The sequence below is a fragment of the Ixodes scapularis genome, unplaced genomic scaffold, assembly GCF_016920785.2.
Source record: "Ixodes scapularis isolate PalLabHiFi unplaced genomic scaffold, ASM1692078v2 PGA_scaffold4__175_contigs__length_147842914, whole genome shotgun sequence".
Taxonomy (NCBI): Eukaryota; Metazoa; Arthropoda; class Arachnida; order Ixodida; family Ixodidae; genus Ixodes; species Ixodes scapularis.
The window spans coordinates 144,912,233-144,932,854 of NW_024609879.1; the positions used below are offsets into that span (position 1 = coordinate 144,912,233).

The 20,622-nt window shown below is 45.6% G+C and overlaps 2 protein-coding genes across 2 annotated transcripts in view; both read right to left on the bottom strand.

Annotated features, from left to right (window-relative positions):
- LOC121837881 (venom metalloproteinase antarease-like TtrivMP_A) overlaps positions 1 to 9,136 on the bottom strand; it is a 45,858-nt gene extending 36,722 nt beyond the window's left edge. Inside the window, exons 1-2 of the mRNA XM_042293739.1 lie at positions 9,073 to 9,136; positions 2,513 to 2,688 (exon numbers count right to left, since the gene is read on the bottom strand). Coding sequence (XP_042149673.1) covers positions 2,513 to 2,688; positions 9,073 to 9,136 — 240 coding nt within the window. The remainder of the gene's footprint in view (positions 1 to 2,512; positions 2,689 to 9,072) is intronic.
- A 2,056-nt stretch (positions 9,137 to 11,192) lies between these two features.
- Positions 11,193 to 20,622, bottom strand: part of LOC8035794 (venom metalloproteinase antarease-like TtrivMP_A) — a 53,520-nt gene continuing 44,090 nt past the window's right edge. The window contains exons 12-15 of the mRNA XM_042293271.1: positions 19,466 to 19,476; positions 15,752 to 15,885; positions 15,556 to 15,672; positions 11,193 to 11,243 (exon numbers count right to left, since the gene is read on the bottom strand). Coding sequence (XP_042149205.1) covers positions 11,193 to 11,243; positions 15,556 to 15,672; positions 15,752 to 15,885; positions 19,466 to 19,476 — 313 coding nt within the window. The remainder of the gene's footprint in view (positions 11,244 to 15,555; positions 15,673 to 15,751; positions 15,886 to 19,465; positions 19,477 to 20,622) is intronic.

Below are 20,622 nucleotides of genomic sequence, written 5' to 3' on the forward strand. Positions count from 1 at the left end.
CGGCCAAAAAAGTGGTCCCTCGATTTCCGCCTGATAACGTCATACAAGTGTCATGCTGTCGCCGGTCGCGACCCTGGCGGCGTCCCAACAGCTGTGGTGTATGTGGCAGATGCCTGTTCTGCTGCAGGTCGCTTTCCACTGTGACAGTTCACGGAAGCTAGTGCAGCCGGAAGTTGGGACGCCTAACGGGACGCCGTGACGACAGCGACACTCGCGTTCGCTCGTGCTTTTTGCCAGCATTTCTACGGCCAACCGCCAGGATCGCGACAGGCAACAGCATGACACTCGCGTCATTTGTTGCCACATCGGGACCGCTTTTGATGTATGGGCGGGATAGGACGCTAAACACACCAGTCGAAGACGCGCTCCAGGCACCATACCAGTACGTATGAGATCAGCGAGAGCTTGTGCTGCGAAACTCTTACTAGCGACAAAACATGAATTAAACGCGCCTTCGTAGACTACTGCAAAACGTTTTTTTGAGTTAAGGCTGTTTCCGATGCTGCGAGTCTCGTTCAAAATCGGTGCGATTTCCAGTAAATCTGCGATCAAAATCGCAGTCCCACTGTTGCAGAGGCTCTGCGACTGGTTTCCACGAAGTTGGTATTTTGTCGCAGAGTGAGGGCGATCACTTCACCGTCAACCAGCCGTTCATTTGCCAGCTTTCATCCGCGATAGTTGCGTATTCGAAAATAAATTTAGACACCTTAAAACGTTCGGTTTATTGCTTAATTATTAAAAATTTCTAGTTACATATTGTATTCGTAAAACCTTTGAGTTCATTAAGACGTTTTTGTTGTATTTTAGGCAAAGTCAAAGGCGTCGCGTCCGTGTCCGAAGAGACGTCCGCGCCCACAGAAATCGCGCGGTTGTTGGAGCATGTGAAACTAAACATTGCGATCGCACTCGCTGCGTCGGCTGTCGTACCGATTTTTTCGCAACAGTCACTGAATGTGCAACAGGCTTTATGTGGGGCCAAAAAATAAATAATTTCAGAAACTTTATTTGCCGTTAATTCCAAGACTAGAAAATTATATAAAGGAAAAACTAGAGCAACCGATAATGCTGTGCGAAGTAGGAGAGGAAATGATAACTTGAAAATCGGCAAATCACCCGGTTCAGACGGCTTAGGAGGGGGAATCTTACGAGGCTTTCAAAGACCATATCGCACCCTTGTCTGATGGCGTATTTAACGAGGCGTATGATTTCAAAGCTTTGTCTCCATCTTTTATGAGTGCGAACTTAATTTTTATTTTGAGTAGTGATAATTGCGAGAAGCTACGTCGTCTGGTTCTCATCGACCCATGACTTTGACGAACACCGATTACAAAAAAGTTTGACGAAGGTTTTGGCTGAAAGACTGGAAAGTGTAATACACACTATCGTCGGCTTACACCAAACATTAAAGGTAGACGTATTGTTACTAACATTCACGTCGCGCGCAGCATTTCAGAATGCAGGGACATTATGAACCGTGGAGGTGCTCTACTGCGAGTGGAGCTTGAGAGAGCTTTACATTCTTTATCCCACAATATTTTTTCGCTATTCTCAAGCACATCAATGTGTTTTTTTTTTCTGGGATGGTGTACCCATGGCTTAAAAAATTCTGCCACTAGCCTTCTTGTCGACGAGCGAGTCCATGAGAGCGTCTTTTTTGGTCCGTACGACGGGGATATCGCGTTTCGCCGACAGTGTTTTGCATTTTTCTTGGACCTTTTTGATTAAGCAATATTAGTAACAGCCACATGGGTTTAGTTACAGGCTAGCGAAGTGCGTATTTTGTCATACGCAAACTAAGCAGCCATATATTTATATTTTGTGTGTGTGTTTTTACGAAGAAAGGGAAGGAAAAGCGGTTAAGGAAACTAAGAAATTGTGACTTAACTTGTAGCGCGGTGAACTTGCACTAGTGTGAGGGTTTTTAATACCACGATTCGCTTTGCGCGCCTACAGTGTTTGATGATGTATTATGCTCTGTTACCCCGGGGCGGTGTCTTGAAATTCCGTTAGAGCACTACCGCACCACCAATCTGCACTGGAAGGGAGAAACTGGATCTTTCCGTGCAAAAGCGCCGAAGTAAGTAAGAAATGGTTTATCTATGTCGTCTCTCGCATATATTTGTAGCACATTTTTAGCCGCAAAGTTAGGGTATGTATTGCAGGTTTTCCTTGTTCATGAATTACGGTGGCCGAGTCGGCTAGCGGTGGCAGTGTGGGCTAGCGCACACCAGCTCGGAGCACGGGCAGCGAAAGCTCGCGTTGCAGAACCCAGGGATCCTGGGTTCAATCCCCACGCCTGCCCCTTTCGATCTGGACGGCGTGCGGTCGTGTACCACTACTGCGTGGTGCACGTTAAAGACCCCAGGCTGCCGGTTGTACTGCACTGGCAAAATTTCTCATCTACAGCTGTGAGACTCGTCGCCCGTTGACGCAGACCATCTTCAGGCTGTATAAACATACGCGAGTCAATTTATTTTTTCTTTAGCATTCAGTGACTATGGACAATACTTACACATGTGTGCTTGCGAATGCCGTCAACGTAGCTCCTCACTAGGAACTCGTCGACTAGGGCAGAACTTTTCTTCAAGTTCAGCGTAATGTCCTCGTTGATCTTAAGGATGCGACTTCCGGACAATCGTCGGCCTTCGAGAAACACAGGATACACGAGGGTTGGTTCGGGTGGATGTACTGAAATTAAGAAGGAAGCGATCAGCAGAATAAACTGCACTCTTTCACAATTCATGCAGCGCGGGGCGTCGCATAACGTGATTGCGCTCTGTGTTTTTGTTATTTGTTTTTCGGCGAATTCATGGGCTAATGCCAGTCTAACACTGGTCGCAGAATGAATATATGATGCACGGGACTCGTCACGCTCTGTGTTTCTGACGTACAACGACGTCTTTATCCGCGCTTTGTAGGGGATTCAAAGTTGGGAGATCGATGTCACGAAAACGATGTCCCAGAAGTGACGTCCCACAGAAAACACCGGAGCGCCGACCGCTTTGCATCGCCGCGCTCCTGACGTCACCGTCGCCGTCGGCGTAACCGCGCCTCGCATTATGAGACGTTTCGATAGTTACGTCACACGTGATGTCACGTGGGATGTCACGAGGGCCACGAGTTACGTCACGACGGTCAGGAGGGTCATGGGTGACATCCCGAGGGTCACGTGTGACGTCACGTGTGACATCACCCTCGTGACGTCACACGGTGCCAAAATTTGGCCGTAAATTTTAGCGCTAGATTGAGCAGAAAATTCTCCCGCTAAAATTAGCGGAGATAAATTTTTTTCGCTAAATTTAGCGGGGATATATTTCCGCAAAATTTAGCGAAGCATTTTTTACGGTAAATTTAGTGGGGAAAGTTGTCCGCAAATTTTTCCGCTAGATTTTGCGAAGAAATTTTCCCGCCAAATTTAGCGGGGTAATTTACCAGGAAATTATACCACAATTTCGCGTCAAGTTCCCCACTCCGTACCCTTCCCTTTTACTCCTTAAGAGCTGCGCTCTAATTCGGCATTACAGAGTATTGTAAACGGCTTTAATTATTTTGATTTCAGTTTTATTTTTTGCATTGGGTTTTTGTTTCCTTCCTTATGCCTCCTAAGCTACGAGACAACGACAAGAACAAATTCAGCGACGTGTAGCTGAAGGCCTGTCCGTCGTCGGCCACCGTCCTGGCGCCCATGTACCGCATGTACGCCACCCTCGAGCTGGTGACGGTGTTCCGGCAGCCGGCAGGGGAGGGACCTTTGGCCAGCACCAGCGTGACTACGAGCTGCACCTTCGGCCAACGGTTCACGTACGATGTTCAAGTGACACCGAATCAAGCACCTTTCCGATAGGTTTGATGTGTCCGTCGTCTTCTCGGTGCCGTTTAAGCTGCCCTGCTTTGTGCCTCTCTGAGTAGAGCGGGATGCCCTGCCGTTTGGTGCGACATCAAACATCGCAACCTATACGTTGCATGTGCATGCAGGGTTTTGTACCAGGGTGTACAGTGGTCAGACGGGCAGGTGTGTAAATATAGGGGCAAGAGATCATTGTCCTTCACTGCGTATTTCGCCCTCGGGGAACCTAGCCAACACCTCCTAGATAAGGAATCCTAAGTGCTGAAGTTTCTTGCGTTACTAAAGGAGGCCATCGTAGGCCGCACATTGGACACGAGCGCTGTGTCAGCGTTGGGACGCAACGCGTGTCCGATTAGTGAAAGCTCGAGTCCCAGTACTACGATGTCGCCGTAGCAGTGCTCATTCTGTGGGCTACGCTGACCCTCTTTAGTTACGCAGGAAAATTCAGCACTTTGGCTTACTTGTCCAGGAGGTGTTGACCTAGCGCTCCATTGTATAGGTGTTGCTGCTCGCCGTCATTTCATAAGATCCAGATTTTGTCTCAACACACAAACAAGGCTGCGAGAGAGAAATAGACGAGGCGTGTTTTATGACGACTCATGAAGCGGACTCGTGTGTGAGCGCTCATTCTGTTCACCTTGTAGGTGACGAGGTACATTTCATTAAAAAGTCTGGCATGCTCGTGTGACTCTATGTAGGTGTATCTAACGCGGGATATTATCGGTTTGCTTTAATTGTTCTCTTCCCTTCCCCTTTTCCGTGTTTGCTTTTGTTTTTTGCTCAGAAATAAACTTTCCGTCGTATGTCAGTGTTCTGTCTGTGTATTTCCGCGTCCTCGTCCCACGTCTTTTACCGCTGTTCCCACTAAACACGTACGCACCACCAATTAGCCAAGCACATGCCTTCTTGCGTTTCGGACAGTCGGTGTGATCGCTGTTTTCCCACGAACTCTTAGGAGCAAAACCTATTCTAGGCAAGCGAGACCGCCAGGGAAGTTGAGAGCTCACGCAGCAACTGAAGTTCGTGTTGCGCGCCGGAGAGTCTCCCTTTGAATGGAGAGACTATCAGTGGCCGTCAACTATAGAAGAGATAGCGGCATGGAGCGGGAACGTTAGAACGGTGAGTCCAGAATACTCGGACAGGGCAGTGAAAGTCTGTCGCCATAAATAAGGAGCGATCAACACGTCATAGGTCGTGAACAGCCTGTATCGAGTCGATGGAAAAAAGGACACGATGGGGACAAAGATTAGCAATAAGGGACGAAAAAGCGGACAGAACGTCCCGGAAAGCCATCAACTCTGCCAGCACCGTGGGCGGTGGGGTGTCCGGGAGGTACGAACACGTTTGATTGCAGTCGAGATAGAGGGGCAAACAGGGCTTGTATGGAGCCTCGATTCATAGGCTACCTGTTCATCGGCTTCGGGCATTCACGAGGAAGGACTAAACATAGTTAACGCCATAGGAAGAGAACTTCGATAAGCCTGACCATACGTTTGTTGTCAGTCACTTGAGAATGGCGCCCAGGGGGTAACGGTGCATCGAGGGAATCCACGAATGGCAGGACGAATTCATGTAACGTGACAAGGCAGCCGCCGCTAGAACTGCGTCAGTCTTCGAGGCACGGGCTTGACGTCCTTGATGAATCAATTCGTCTAATATGTTCCACTGCGCCTCAGCTTGTAGTGTAGGAATCGGTATGAGCCGGGAGAGGCCCGTAGTGACCCACTTGGCCTACCGACGAATAGTTTCCAATCGCGGCCATTCAGCCAAGGTAGGGCGCTGGAACTCGGGCTGGTAAATAGGGCGAAGATGGAGTATCGAGCTAACCAACATGCCGGCAATCTTGCAGAAGAGCCCCCCAAACCGTTTGAAAGATGCGACGAAACAGGAGCAGCATGCTGGAAGCTAACTTGCCGGCGTCGCGAAGCGAGTGTGACGCTGAGCCAAAGGTAGTAAGTCCCATCCAGAGCACGCGGAATGGAGACACCCTTCCGGCAGGACTCGATCGGCGGTGGTCAGTCTTAGTGGATTGTGGCGGAGCTTGCGGAGGCCTCAACTGTTAGCAATGGAGGCAGTCCTTACGGGTAGGAGAGTAAAGCGGACACCGAATTGCACCAGGTTGGGATATTATCCGAGCCAGCTTGCAGACCCCGTGTTTGACGTTCCAGGAAGGAGTGAGTGGCCCACGCGGTTGCATTATCCTCGTATTTCAGAAGTGGACGTGTGAGATAGCCGATAGTTTCCAAGCCAATAGGAGGAGTGCTAGATTGAAAAGCAGTGCGGCAAGGATGGAACTTTGTGGAACCCCCCGCTCCAGTGTAAAGTGTCGAAAGCTGATCACCAATGGCATATCGGTGCATCCACGAGGTTCAGCTGCTCCCGAAGACAAATTCGAAAAGCTAATTTTGTCACACATACGCAAAAGTACTCAAAGAACAAGCATCAAGTGTACACATGGCACGCGCTAAACTATCTGATGAAGAGCACCGTGAGGGTATCGCTGGGCGTTTGTGAGGCTAGAACGTTCCAGGTATGCTACACAACTGCCCAGCAATTTGCCAGCATATCGTCTATGAGTTATTTTAACATACATAATTGTTTTAGAGCGCAGCTCTTAGACGCCCGTTTCCGGCTTGAGCGGCGTCGGCGTAACCGCGCGGTGCATTATGGGTAAAGTTCCCCGCTAAATTTAGTGGAAACATTTCCCCGCTAAATCTAGCGGAAAAATATCCCCGCTAAGTCTAGCGGAAAAATTTCCCCGCTAAATTTAGCGGAAAAATTTCCCTGCTAAATTTAGCGGAAACATTTCCCCACTAAATCTGGCGGAAAAATTTCCTCGCTAAGTCTAGCGAGAAAATTTCCCCACTAAATCTGGCGGAAAAGTTTCCCCGCTAAATCTAGCGGAAAAATTTCCCCGCTAGATTTAGCGGACAAATTGCTCGCTAAAACTAACGGAAAAATTTCCCCGCTAAATCTAGCGGGAAAATTTCTCGGGGGGGAGGGGTCACGTGACCCCTCTCCCGGGTCACCCCCCCCCCCCCCCCCCCGAGGTCACGTGACCCCCCGAGAACACGTGACCCTCAGTACCCTTCCCTCCTCCTCCTCAAGAGCTGCGCTCCAATTCAACGTTACAGGGAGTTGTAAACGGCTTTCATTTTTACTGCTGACATCAATGACATTCTAATAATGAGAGAAAATTAGTTTCATGCCGTGTCCCATAGGTTCCGAATAAATAAAAGTTTCCATTTAAGTTTATTTTTACCACTCTTTTGAAAAAGGTTGTTACTGAAAAAAAGCACAGAACCTCATTGTACCACTTTAAAAACGTAATGGTAACGTACGTACTATCAAATATCGTGATAATATTTCCAAAAGAAATGCGGTATTCTTGGGATTTTTGACTTCTAACACTGTCCAATTTCCAGGTGGGTGGTCTACTCCGAACACAAATCTAGCGGAGAATGTTTCTGGCAACGGTGTCAATGCGTGACTAGAAAAAACTTGAATACGTATCCTCTAGTATCAGTATTCAACTATAAAAAACGGATGCAGGTTTTAGAACATGACCATATCTTGTCGGTCACATGCCACTTTATATCCCAATACTTTATTGACACAGGGCCTTTGTTGAAGTAATTCTCTTATATTCAATATTGTCACGAATGAAGGTGACGAGAAGCCGAACAGTGAACTGAAGGACTAAAGGTTTAATTGGCGAACTTTTGCCAAACAAAAACAACTAACGAAAGAGACTCAGGGCAGCAGAAAAGCGGGCGGCGATTCGGCGGCACTACAGAGCGCTAGCGAGGCTGACTCGACAAGGTCGCGGGCAGCTGCTTAGCTACCGTGCGTCAGTATCTCGAAAGTTCGGCAAAGAAAGTTGGAGCGCTCGGGGCAAGGATGAACTGGCACTTTCGAGAGCAAGAAAGCAGGAGGAAAGTTATACGTATGGTGCGAGAATGAACGCGAATCCTCTAGAAGTCCGTGACCGAGCGTTTCTTGGGCGGCAATATCACCTTGCGGCACGAGCGAGTTTCGAGACATATGCGTAGCAACGAGGGCTAGGCGTCGATTAAAAGTTTTAACCCGATTAATCGCTACCCTTTAATCGATTAATGAATCGATTAATCGGTTGCGTCGATTTTTTATAAATAATATATAAAATAGAATGGCAACAACTCGTCTTGCCTTTGAAGACTTATCCTACTCCCTGTTACACTGCGCAAAGGACATTTAGAATTGAGGATACATATAGTTTAACGATTCAAAGACATATTTTTGCTCCAGCTCCGAAGAGAAAGAAGTTTGTCTACATTCTCCGACACGAAGACAAGAAGCCAGGGCTTGAGCGATGCTTTCTTCTTTTTTCAAAGAAATGGGCATCGATGAGAAGGCGTTGGTTGTTGTCTGCGTTTTGGCGGATGGTCCTCGCTGCAGCGGCGTACTGGGGTGCTTCGCTCGTAGGAGATGCTGAAGCGAACTTACGCCTCCACTGTACGAAAACGGCTCCTTGCAGATGATGCAGTGGACTTCCTTCGAGTTAAAAACTTCACCGCTGGAGTTTACTTTAAACCCAAACTTTCCAGCGAGATAGCCTTTCATACTAGTCTATTTTTACGGGCCGAATACTGGAACAACTAACCATGGCGTTGTTAGCTTCCCAGCTTGTTTTTCTGCTTGTCTGTCTTGCCGGGGCAGGATGTGTAATAGATCCTCAACACGTGAAGTTTTTCGGTCGCGCGGGGATCAATTGCGGCCCGGCTTGTTCGTCTGGCCTCGGCAAAACTGTAATGTATATCCTCGAACACGTGACGCTTAGCGAGCGCGAGAATCGAACCTTGCTCATAGCGCCTGGTTGGGAACGGAAAACCGCTCGGGACAGAACGCCCGGATACACACCACGCAGCATTTTCGTTAGGGAGAGAGAGGGGGGGGGGGGGGCGAGTGGGGCATGAGTCAGCCCTAGTTCGGGCAAGTCGTCCAGGATAGAGCAATGCATGCGTCCAGTTGACTTCTTTGTGAGTACCGACTAAAAAAAAAACGATTAACCGGTTAAAAAATTTGATCGCGATTAAAGCCTTAATCGATTAATCGGAAGGTTAATCGATCAATTGCCCAGCCCTAGCAACCGGTAATCGCGTCCGAAGATACGCCCAGCATAAAAAGGCTGAACAAACTACAAAACTAGGCATTTAAATATTCTGTAGTTTACGTGTTATACTCACGTTGCTTGCAATGAAGAACATGACCGAAAGACGCAAAAACAAAAACGCACAAACGGGTACACATCGTTTGTGGTCGTGATTCGTTATGAGACGAACTTCTGTGTGTGCTTATTGTGTGAAGCTTCAAAGCCCCCTTTTCCGTGACATTTTACGTGAAAAGGTTACCATTATTCTTCCGTCATCAACGGGTTTGCCATCAGCAAGTGCGCATTGTTGTACGAGTACCTCGAAGGAGCGTTGAGCGTCATATCTCCGACATGTTTTTGTGCTCACGCTCTGGTCTATTCACAAGGTGGTGCAGATGCTGAGGTCAAATGACACATTTCCGCACTTGATGATTCGCACCTTAAACAATCTTATTTCTAACGACATTTCTCGTTCTCGCTCAAAACGCTTAGGGTAGTTCACTAGGACATTTAAAAGCTAGTTTTGGTTAAGATTAAAGTTAATTTAGAATTTAAATGGGTCAAAATAATCGCGTCTATATGCCCTGTATTCCCCCTCTTTGTTCACTCTTCCCCTCCAACAATATCGAGAGATGTGATATGGTACATCAGAAAAATAAATCATTTAGAGTCAATTGTAAATCACTTGGGTGGCTTATTTCGGGCTGCATTACTGAATTTTATATCTTTGATGCAGAAATTAATATTTTTAGGAAGAAAAAAACGAGAAGCAGAAAAAGACGACGAGACAACGCCCGAGGTAGGGAGGTCGAATAAACAACCTCCGCAACACACTCAAAACAGTCGTACGTCGTGCACAGTGAAACGGCATTAAACTTTCTCCCAAGTGGTGGAGGTCAGTATAAGTTTCCCTATTTCTGCGCTCCTTCTTATCCTAAATTCTTCTCTAGAGCTTCGCAGTGGACGCACAGCTACCACCGTCATGGTTGGCTCCGAAGCCAGCGCATGTCAGCAGCGCCCCGCTACAAAAATATGTATGGACGTCCTATGTCCATACTTTGTTTGCCGTTCTATTACCCCTTTGTCCATCCTATGGATTCCTGTAGACAGTTCTTAGACCGTCTATGTACCACTGGTTTGCCACAGAATGGACACAACAACGCCATAGAGATCTTCGCGAAACAAAAAGTTTTTCATTCCTTCCTATTTCCGTTCTATGGTCCCGGTGAGTCTATGGACATCCTGTTGCCTCTCTATGGTGTGAGCTATATATTGGTATATTAATAAAGTGATGCCGGGTAGGCGTTTTCTTTAGGTGTAGTGAGGTGTCCGAGTTAAAGAGTTGTTAATTAAGTTCCGGGTATCAATATGTTACATTGATGTCTGGAGGCATATCCAACCTCAGAGTATATTCATTGTGGATATGGAAGTGTTTAGTATGTGCCGGAATCATGTTTTTACTTTCTTAGTGGGAGGTAGGTATATGTGGGTCGCTGCGGCCCCCGTAGATATTCGCAACTTTCACAACCCATAAGAGGTGCACTGGTGCCTATCAAAATTGCGGTCATCTGGATGATCGTCGTAAAACAGCGGTATACTGTCTGCGCGCGACGCGTAAGTAATTCTAGTTGTGCTGTATACGCGCAGTATCAAAGCCTTACTTTATGTTTTTTTTTTTTTTTTTTTTTTTTTTTTTCACGTCAGGAAAGTGTAGGCAAGCCATTTTATTATGAGGCCAATCATCCAGGAGCTAGGGAGTGCGATTCTCACACCGCGGTACCACCATCGCTTAAAGTGGCTTAAAGTGACACCCGAAAAAATACAATTGGATGACCAGTCTAATGGCGTCGAACCGTCTATACCAAATTGAGGAGCGGCTTGATAATCGAGTAATAAAACTTATTAAAATAGATGATGCACACATTAAAGGCTACAGGAAAACTGAATGTTTTGTTGGCCCTGCTGCAAAACCTCCATGTTTTTGTTTTGTTTTTCTTTAATGCGTAAACTAGCTATTTTCTAAGCTATATCACACAGCTACAAGCCACTAACTAAAGATGGTATTGTACGTTCGACGTCAGCGGACTGAACGTCGAAATGTAGTTTTCAGGTGTTACACACGGGGCAAGGAGTGTAAGTACTGCACCCCCTATTTCTGGGACTAGTACAGAAACATCATTTGTGTGAAAAATATTTCGATTATATTTCTGTGACTTAGAAAAGATATTTTTTCTTCTTGGTCCTGCAGCGGCCGTTAATGCAGACCTAAAAAAAAGAAGAAAACAACGTCATGTTATTTGGGCCTGATTGTCCCACTCGGCTATAAAGTACGCAGACTACAAAGTAAACCTTTTTTTTTCCAGCACAATACCCACACCCTTCATTTAAAATCCCGCAGTTCGAGCCCGGCGCGGATAACAATTTGGTGATCCGCATCCGATCGCGTCCGCATAACTTTGTAAGCATCCAAACTGCATCCGCAATGTTCTTAAACTATTGTATGCTCTTCCCATCCGCATCCTGCACTCACATTCGAACCACACCGACAAATTTCGGAACCGCAACCGACCCGCAATCCGCGCATTCATTTTGCGTCATGAAATCAACCGTAACTGAGAAAAATGAAGTATTTCAATTCTGCCTTATACCTTATAAGCCATTTGCTTGTATTGTCAGAAATAGCTCTTCGAGTCAGAAAACGGTGAATGTAAATTGACCGTGTTATTTTTTTTATGGTATTTATACCGAGAACGATCATCCTTTCAGAGATACTTTGCTTCAAATTAACAGAAAGACTATCGTGGATGAGATCGTTCTTTGAAGCTTCGAAACATCCCAGAAAATGCGCTCAAGATAAAGTAAGTTTTAAATGTTCTTGTTTTCTGTTTTGTTTGTTTTTTGCTTTGTCACTACCTACTTCAAGCAGACACGTAACTTCTAAACATGAAAGTTAAATGGGTGTCATGTTCGTTCTGGAAATAAAGAAAGACAAGAAAGAAGAGAATATAAGAAAACAAAGGCGGGTGAGACGAGGCGGCGCGCGGGAGATCTCGAGTGGCGGGAACATAAAGGCTCTGTTATACTCCGACGTAACGCGCGCCCAAGCGAACGCTGGCCGAGGTCGGCTACGTCACGACAGTCACGCTGCGCGCGTCAAAAATTCGGCCTCCTTTGTACTCCGGCGGCTCTGGCGGCTCCCGCGGCGGGTGTCGGTGGGTAGCCGGCGCGGCGCATGCGCAAAATCTGACTACGAGGGCACGTTTCTTGCGAGAGTGCGCCACTTCCTGTTCCTTTTCGTTTCGAAGAGCAGACGAAAATTCTTGCGCTTCTTGAGCGCCAAGTTCGAGCGATGGCGTGGACGTACCTTGCACGACGAAAACTCGCGCTTGCACTGTCGGTGCACCGCCTGCGCCGCAAGCGTAGGCGGTCAATGTGCATACGGTACATCTTTGACAAGCGCACGGTCTACGGTACTCAAGCTTCCTCGTGTCGTAGACACACGGGTGAGGACGAATTCCTTCGATGAGCTTCTCGACGACCGAGTCCGATTCTTCAAACATGACGCCGCACGGAGTGGTGCTCCCGCCGTCTGCTATTGCTCGTATTCGCCGCGAGGGCTACTGGGAGCCAGCGCGTGATGCATCCTGGTCCGGCGTCGCTGGCGCGGCCGGCGCGGAATACGGGATGCTCCAATTTGGCGTCGAGGCAGTCAGGTTACGCCACGACGCCGGAGTATAGAGCGTCGGGTTTTCGCTGACGCGACGTCGCTGTGACGCGCTCGCACGCGCGCACGCGTTACGTCGGAGTATAAAGGCTCTGTTATACTCCGACGTAACGCGCGCGCAAGCGAACGCTGGCCGAAGTCGGCTACGTCACGTTAGTCACGCCGAGCGCATTAAAAATTCGGCTTCTTTATACTCCGGCGTCCCTGGCGGCGCTCGCGGCGCGCGTCGGTGGGCCGCCGGTGCGGCGCATGTGCAGAATCTGACTACGGGGGCACGTTTCCTGCAAGAGTGCGCCACTTCCGGTTCCTTTTCGTTTCGGATAGCATACGAAAATTCTTGGTTGGTGCCCCGCCTGCGCCGCAAGCGTAGGCGGTCAGTTTGCATACGGTACATCTTTGACAAGCGCCCGGTCTACGGCACTCAAGCTTCCTCGAGTCGTAGACACGCGGGTGAGGACGAATTCCCTCGATCAGCTTCTCGACCGACCGAGTCCGAACCCTTCAAACACGACGCCACACGGAGTGGTGCTCCTGTCGTCTGCTGTTGCTCGTATTCGCCGCGCTTCCCGCGCGACGCCTGTCGGGAGCCAGCGCGTGATGCATCCTGGTCCGGCGTCGCCGGCGCGGCCGGCGCGGAATACGGCATGCTCCATTTTGGCGTCGAGGTGGTCAGGCTGCGCCGAACAGCGTCGGGTTTTCGCCGACGCGACGTCGCTGTGACGCGCTCGCGCGCGCGCACGCGTTACGTCGGAGTATAACAGAGCCTTAACAGAGCCTTAAGGCTCAGACCGGCGAATACAAAGAGCGCCAGCTTACGTCGGACGGTCCAGGCTGGGAGGAGTCCGACGCGCCACCTTTTCTTTTCAAGCTATTGAGGTGTCGACCTGTACGAGGCCGACTCGGCGCAGGGAGCGAACACAGCAAAAGCTGCCAAATAAGAAGCCCCGGGCAAACCCTATCACCCACTCGATTTCCCGACCATTTAACCACCCGACCACTCACAATGCTCGGGCCCTTAAAGGTCATACAGGCCAAATGCAAGGATTGATCGACAAACATCCTAACCTGTGTGCTATAACTATTAAGACATTAACAACGAACTTATTTATTTCTATATGTTAATATATAACTTTCATTCGATTTTTTATTGCGTAGTAAATTATTTTTAACGTATTCAGGTGCCTTGTGCGATTAGTAGCAGCACCTATTACAAACAACATGGCGGTGGAGAACGAGGCATCAACTTTCCTCTTATTTGTACGTTTTGTTTTTCGTCTGCCGGAAGAATGTTTTCCGCCCTTTCCTGGTAAGGAAGAACACGCGTTCTCGGGGTGATAGAAGCCCCGATTTCATTGTTTTCTTTTTCTGTGGATAGCGAAATTAAACTCTTTAACGCAATCTTTGGAGACAACTCTTTCGTGGCGTAACCAAGCTTTTTCTCCACGATTGGGACTTTTTTTTTATGAAAGAGTATTGTTTGCTCCCGCAAAAATTGTAGACGGTGCGCTTTATAGTCTCACTCCCTTCTTCGCTTTACACTCTAAGGTCGTACGTCTAGGGGCCGCCTCAGCAAAAAAGTAGATCCGGACACGCGCAGCCGATCCGCATCCGCAGCCCCTATAGTCTGATACAGGTGAAGAAACTTTTTCAAGGGAAAGGAGGGCATGGGAAAAGTAAGCAGAGGGGATGCTGGAGAGGAGGAAACCTCCACCTCTCTTCAGCATTTCGTCTGCTTCCTCCTCCCCTGCCAGAAAACTTTTCTTAGCCTGTCACTGACCGTACCTATCACTGACTGTACCTGCCACTGACTACACCTGTCGCTGACTGGTCATTGCGTATGGCATTTGCATGCCATACGCAATGATCCTTTTTTTTTTTTAAAGCGCAGCTCTTAGGTGCCCTTTCCCAGTTTGAGCAGCCTCGCGTCGCCGTCGCCGTCGCCGTCGACAACGGCGATGGCGACGGCGCTTTATTTTTTTTGAACTTTCTAAGCGCCCTGTACGGCCATTTTCCCCAAAATGTGGCTTCAAATTCGAACCTTGCACCACAAGAAATGTGGCTGAGCACTTTTTCTCATTATAGGACTTTGCGTTGAGTTCATAGGGGGTGCGAGGGGGGGGGGGGGGGGGGGGGGGGCGGGGCGTTTGGCAGTTTATAAAGTTTTGAGCTTCATAATTTACTTCGGAAAACAGATTTGCTGAGGTGTCTCTTGCGATCTCGTTTTTGATTTAATTTCTATTAACAAGGTTTTAGTTATAAGGTTCTAACAAATGCTTACAACTTTATTCCAGCGTATAGACAAATTCTAGGGTCAATGCTTAAAACATTCGATTCCCCAAGTCCTATGTTTCTATTGGCATTCGTCTCCAAGTTCAAGGTTGAGAAAAGTCCCATCCCGTACTAAGTTCAAATAGCCATAAAGGTTGTTTGACGCATTTCCGTTTGAGAGTAACTAACTCCGTTGCAACCGCAAGCAAGCGCCCAGGACGAGAGAACAGACCGGCACCATCGATTGGATAGCTATAGAACATTTCCGGGTGGCGTGTATGTATTTTCGCATCGTTCTTTCCCTGCGTACCTGAAATAATTATTTCAATCTTATTAGATAGCATTTCTCTGGGGTAATGCAAACTCTTGATATCGTCAATTTAGAAACAAAACAAAACACACACACACACACACTTAGTCTATAGGCACACGCAGATCGAATGTGTTCCAGGGCTGCTTGGTAGATGGCGCCAGTACGTTGCTTCACCCTAAGCGGTTGCAGGCGGTTTCAACGCAGTCAATCGCACTCGAACGCAAATGTCTGAAGCAGCCGTGATGCTCGAACAATGTCACCGAAAAACCTACGTGTCCTTTTTTGTTGCATGTGGTTCCATCGGTTAGTGCAACCGCGATGTGGGTATCATAGCCGTATACTTGTTTGGGAATAAAACACTGCATGGCGCAGTTTACGATCGGTCTGTTCTGAAAAAATAAAACAAGAAAAAAGCGTAATAAAAGCGCGACTGACTTCGTACGGTTTTATTAGTAAAAAAAAACATACCTTCATGTAGTGTGTTTTTTTCAACTTTGGAAATGCTCTCTTGCATTGAGTTGTCTTGGACACGCCCTCTCCCGGCAAGTTCTGATCCATATTTTTTAGTTTAGATATCGCGTTTTTAATGTGGAGGCATCTTCCTTGTCGCAACCTGACAAAGACGCGTGTGTTTTGATTAGTATGCAGCAGAGAGTGAAAAAGTGAGATAAGAAAGAAAGAATAACTTAGAAGTCGAAGGATTGCTGATGTTATCACTCTTTCTTCTGTGTTCTTGTATTTTTCGCGCTTTCATTACACAAGGAACTTTATTGAGAAAAAAAAAAACTTCTGCATCATCAAGGAAGTATTAATTCAGTTTGATTACTTTAACGAGATCAACCCTTGCATGAAAATAAAAAAATAACTTTGGCTTTTATTGTTGGAATTTTGATTACTTAGAAGAGCGTCGGTTTTTGTTTAGGTAACCATTGTCCTAAAATTTGTAAATAAAAATTGTATTCTGAATTATATCCCTATTGAAAATTCTCATTTGTATGAGAAATTTCTGTGTCAAATGAACGCATATGAATCATTCAAGATATATAAGAACATATAAGAACCATATAAGAACCATATAAGAACTATATAAGAACTATATGAGATAGATGAAAACATACAAGCGCCATATAAAAGACTTGTAAGAAGTTTCTTGTTAGTTTCTCTTATATGTTCTTATATATCTTTTATTATTCATGTGTTTATTGGACACAAGAAATTTCTCATAGAAATGACTTTTTTCACTAGGGATAAAACAGTAACTATTTTAACTTCGGTGAATACCTGTAAGATATTCCCGTGAACATTCTCGAAACCAACTTTTACAATTTTTGACAAAATAAATTATAAAATAATAGAAAAGAGGGTCACTGACAGCTTAAAAAACGCAGCGTACAGATTTTTTCCCGTTCATTGCTATACGATTTGTTCTTTACAGTTCTTTTCTGCTAATACCGCGTTCTTATTAGCGAAGGAGGGATGGTAAAGATACGTGATTTGAATTACGTCGTATTTGTTACTTTGTCAGCAATCATAGATCAACTTGCTGGCTTTGAGCATTCCACTACAAGACGTGTGTGGCGCCATCTCTCGTTGCCAGTTTTACTGGCTCATGCATGAAATTGTTCGGTGAACAACTGAGCAAATAAGAGAAGAATTTCCCCTTTTACATGTACGTTCAAAACCAGAAATTCAAATCTTATTAGCACCTTTGATCAGTTCATGTGGGGCTTCTCATAATTCATGAATGTGTGTTTTATGCAACCGTCGGGGATGGCGATCACGGTTTTCAAAAGTAAGAAGATACCTTCACGACAAAAAGTTTTCAAGCCATTTGGATAGAACACGGGCGTTCGTCTCGCATCAAATGTTTCGAGGCATGATCCCTTCATTTCGTTTTGGAAGGAAAATAACTCTCAAGTTTTGCGGCGCACCGGATCTCTTAAACTAATACTTTTAGGTTCCGTTTCAATTTGCGCCGTGATACTCTCGCACTTAGCTCAATGATGCCGTGCGAAAAAAAAAGAAAACAAGAACAGAAAAGCTGAAAAAACGGTATATTTCTTTTGTTACCTTTTTTAGTCCTCTCTGTAGCTTTTTACTGCACATCGAAATCTTTGACAGACGCTTGTATTGGACCGCGTGGCTTGTGCATGATAGAACACTAGAATATCGTATTCATGGTCGTGGTTTCCGAGCGCTGCAGACGGTCTCAGACGCAGACGGAGTAGACCCCTTTGTAAAGTGTGGCCTAAGTTTGAAGTAGCGAAGTCCCTTCACGATGGCGGACACGTGTTAGTTTCTTGGGTTTTGCTGCGTCGTGGAATACGAGCCCATGTCGAGCGGCAGGACAGGTCGAAGCTACCCGCTCGCGCTACTTACACGTTTCGCAGTATCGGTCACTCCACCATTGTGTGGAGGATCAGATTGCTTTTTTTTTCAATGGACACGTGACTTTTGAAAGGTGTCACTAGCAGAAGGGCGCAGGCGATACCAGTCGCCGACGCGCCACTTTTATGGCCGCGTCATACGGCCGTTGCAGACGACGATACTCGGTGATGTAATGAGGGAGAGGAGAATACGAGAGCACTCAGGCATGTCCAAACACCGAGCTCTTGTTCGAATGATTAATGGGTGCACCTGGAGCTAGCTACCTTTGTCTTAACTGCACTCGTCGAAGGCGTTCAAATGCGGGAGCCAAACACCCGACGCCGGAGTTCGGCGTTCTAACGGGTTCGATGATTGCAGTGATCACTAATCACTCCAATCAGAGCTCGGATTCCTGACATCCTCGCGCGCTTTTTCTCCTCCCCTCCATCGATTTCTCGGCGCATTCCGGTAGTGGCCGCGCGCCGGCTTGCACGACCAGCAGGCGGTGCCAGACGCCGGACTATATTTTTTCCAGCCCATTGGGATCCAAATGGTGGTCAATTTAGTTCAAGTGTCATCCAATTTCTTTCAGGTGTCATTTAATGTATTCCAAGTGCTACCCGGTTTAATCTCTGGGACAGTCCGTTTCTTCTCCAATATGCACATGCACGTTTTTGTCTTTAGTAGTCGTGTTTCGCTCACACAGTAGATAAATCAGAGTGAGTGTCTAAACAGTTAGATTTTGCTTGACACTACCGATATATTGATCACTATTTCGATCATTTGGAGTTACTAGTGGCGCGACTGACATATGGATTGCTCTTATGGCAACCTCGAGATAAAAGTGACACACTCAAATTTACTTTAGCTGAATCGACATTTGCATTACATTAAATTACATCGCATTACATTACATCGAATTAATACTGATACAGTTCAGATAATATAAATACACGTGCAATTTGTGATTACACTTTCTATTGCTTCTGGCTATTATTGATACCGCTTCCTTTGTATCACATCCATATCTGATTACTTCGACCAGTCATTAACACAATTTACGTAAAAATGGTTCAGCAAACATTTCTATTCGTCTCGATTACTTCGGGAAATTAGTGACAAAAAGATAACTTCGTAGAAGCTAATTTCACATTGTGATTACGTTCTGGTTATATAGCTATATTTGACACAAACTACTTTATAAGAGCAAAGTTTTCGTTACTTAGTCGATTACTTTAAAATTTTATTGACAAAGGCGACTTTATATAAGGTCACATGAGAGTTTTATTACTGCTTTGATTACTTAGTGATACAATTCACCCAATTGACTTTAAATTACTTCAGTTAACTTAGTGGTTGCTTTTTACCGTTCTCTGATACATTAGTCACATAACCAAGTTTATATCAGCATTATTTATATATTCATCAGTCTTAGTGGCTAGTGCCATATTTGACTTTATATTTGTCTAATTCACTTAACCCTACAAAAAAAAAAAAAAAAACATTTGAAATTCTAACGGGTGGCAAACTGGTCGACCCGTTTGAATCAAACGGGTGGCAAACTTGTCGATCCGTTTGGATCAAGCGTGATTATGGGATACGGGTACTTGTTTGGAACGGTACCCGGTCGAAACGGTACCCGTTTGATAGGGGTGCCCGCTCGACCTGGCACGTGACCACACGTTTGAACGTGCCATTAGAATTGGCAAATTATGCTCCTCTCATTATTAATGCGAACTTATTTGCATCCATAAGGTTTATCCTCAACACTATTATTAATTTGATCACTCTTGATTAGTTTGACTTAGTATTCACCCAATGGAGTTCTATTGGCCTTGCTGACGTCATGATTACTCTTGACATTAATTTGAGCCAATTATAAACACACCAATTTATTATGAGCACGAGGCGCATAATGATTACCCTTTTGATTACTACGAGATGATATTGGCCCAATGGACCTGAATTAGCCCTGACCTTGATGACTTGATTACTTTAAGCTAATATTCAACCAATTGATTTGTTGAGAGCTTAACCCTTTAATCCTCAGCATTGACCAAGAGCAACAACTCAAAAGTGATTGATTTTTACCGTACCACATGCGCCTCTATGAATTTAGTGCCCTCTGTTCCAAGAGCAAAGATACATTCACTTAGCAGTAAAGAATCTAAATGCATCTTCAAAACAGATAACTCATTCTTTAAAACCAAAGCCGACAGCGGATGTGACGTATGATGGCGTGGCTCCACTAGCCTCAAAACTGCGAGAAGAAAGAGCGGCGCAAATAATACAAATTCGGTTTTACCTTTCTCTGCTGTACAAAATTCAAAATGCACATTGGCGTTCTCCTATGTCATAACTGCTTTAATTTGTCCAACATGAAGTAGAGCTTCAAATACCAAACGTTGCCCACGAGCAACATTTCGAAACACGCTTACAAAAAGGGTGCTTTTTTTCTGGGTTCATGTTTGTGTTATTTTGTGTGTTCTAAAACCATATCAAGGTTTGTGGGTCTCTAGTATTTCAAGTAAATTTTGGGCATCAAAGGGTTAATTGATGTTATGGTTTGTTGTTTGATTACTTCGAGTTATTATTTTCTCATTCAATTTTATCTCAGCTACTTGACATTGTGGTGCTTCTTTTAATTACTTCCCTAGTAAAAAAAATCATTTGTATCAGAAATTTCTTGTGCCCAATAAACACATATGAATCATACAAGATATATAAGAACATATAAGAACTTATAAGAACCATATAAGAATTATATGAGAACTATATAAGAATTATATAAGATATATAAGAACCCCATAAGAAACTTATAAGAAACTTCCTAATAGTTTCTTATATGGTGCTTGTATGTTCTCATACATCTTATATAGTTCTTATATAGCTCTTATATGGTTCTTATACGGTTCTTATATGTTCTTATATATCTTGGATGATTCATATGTGTTTATAGGACACGAAAATTT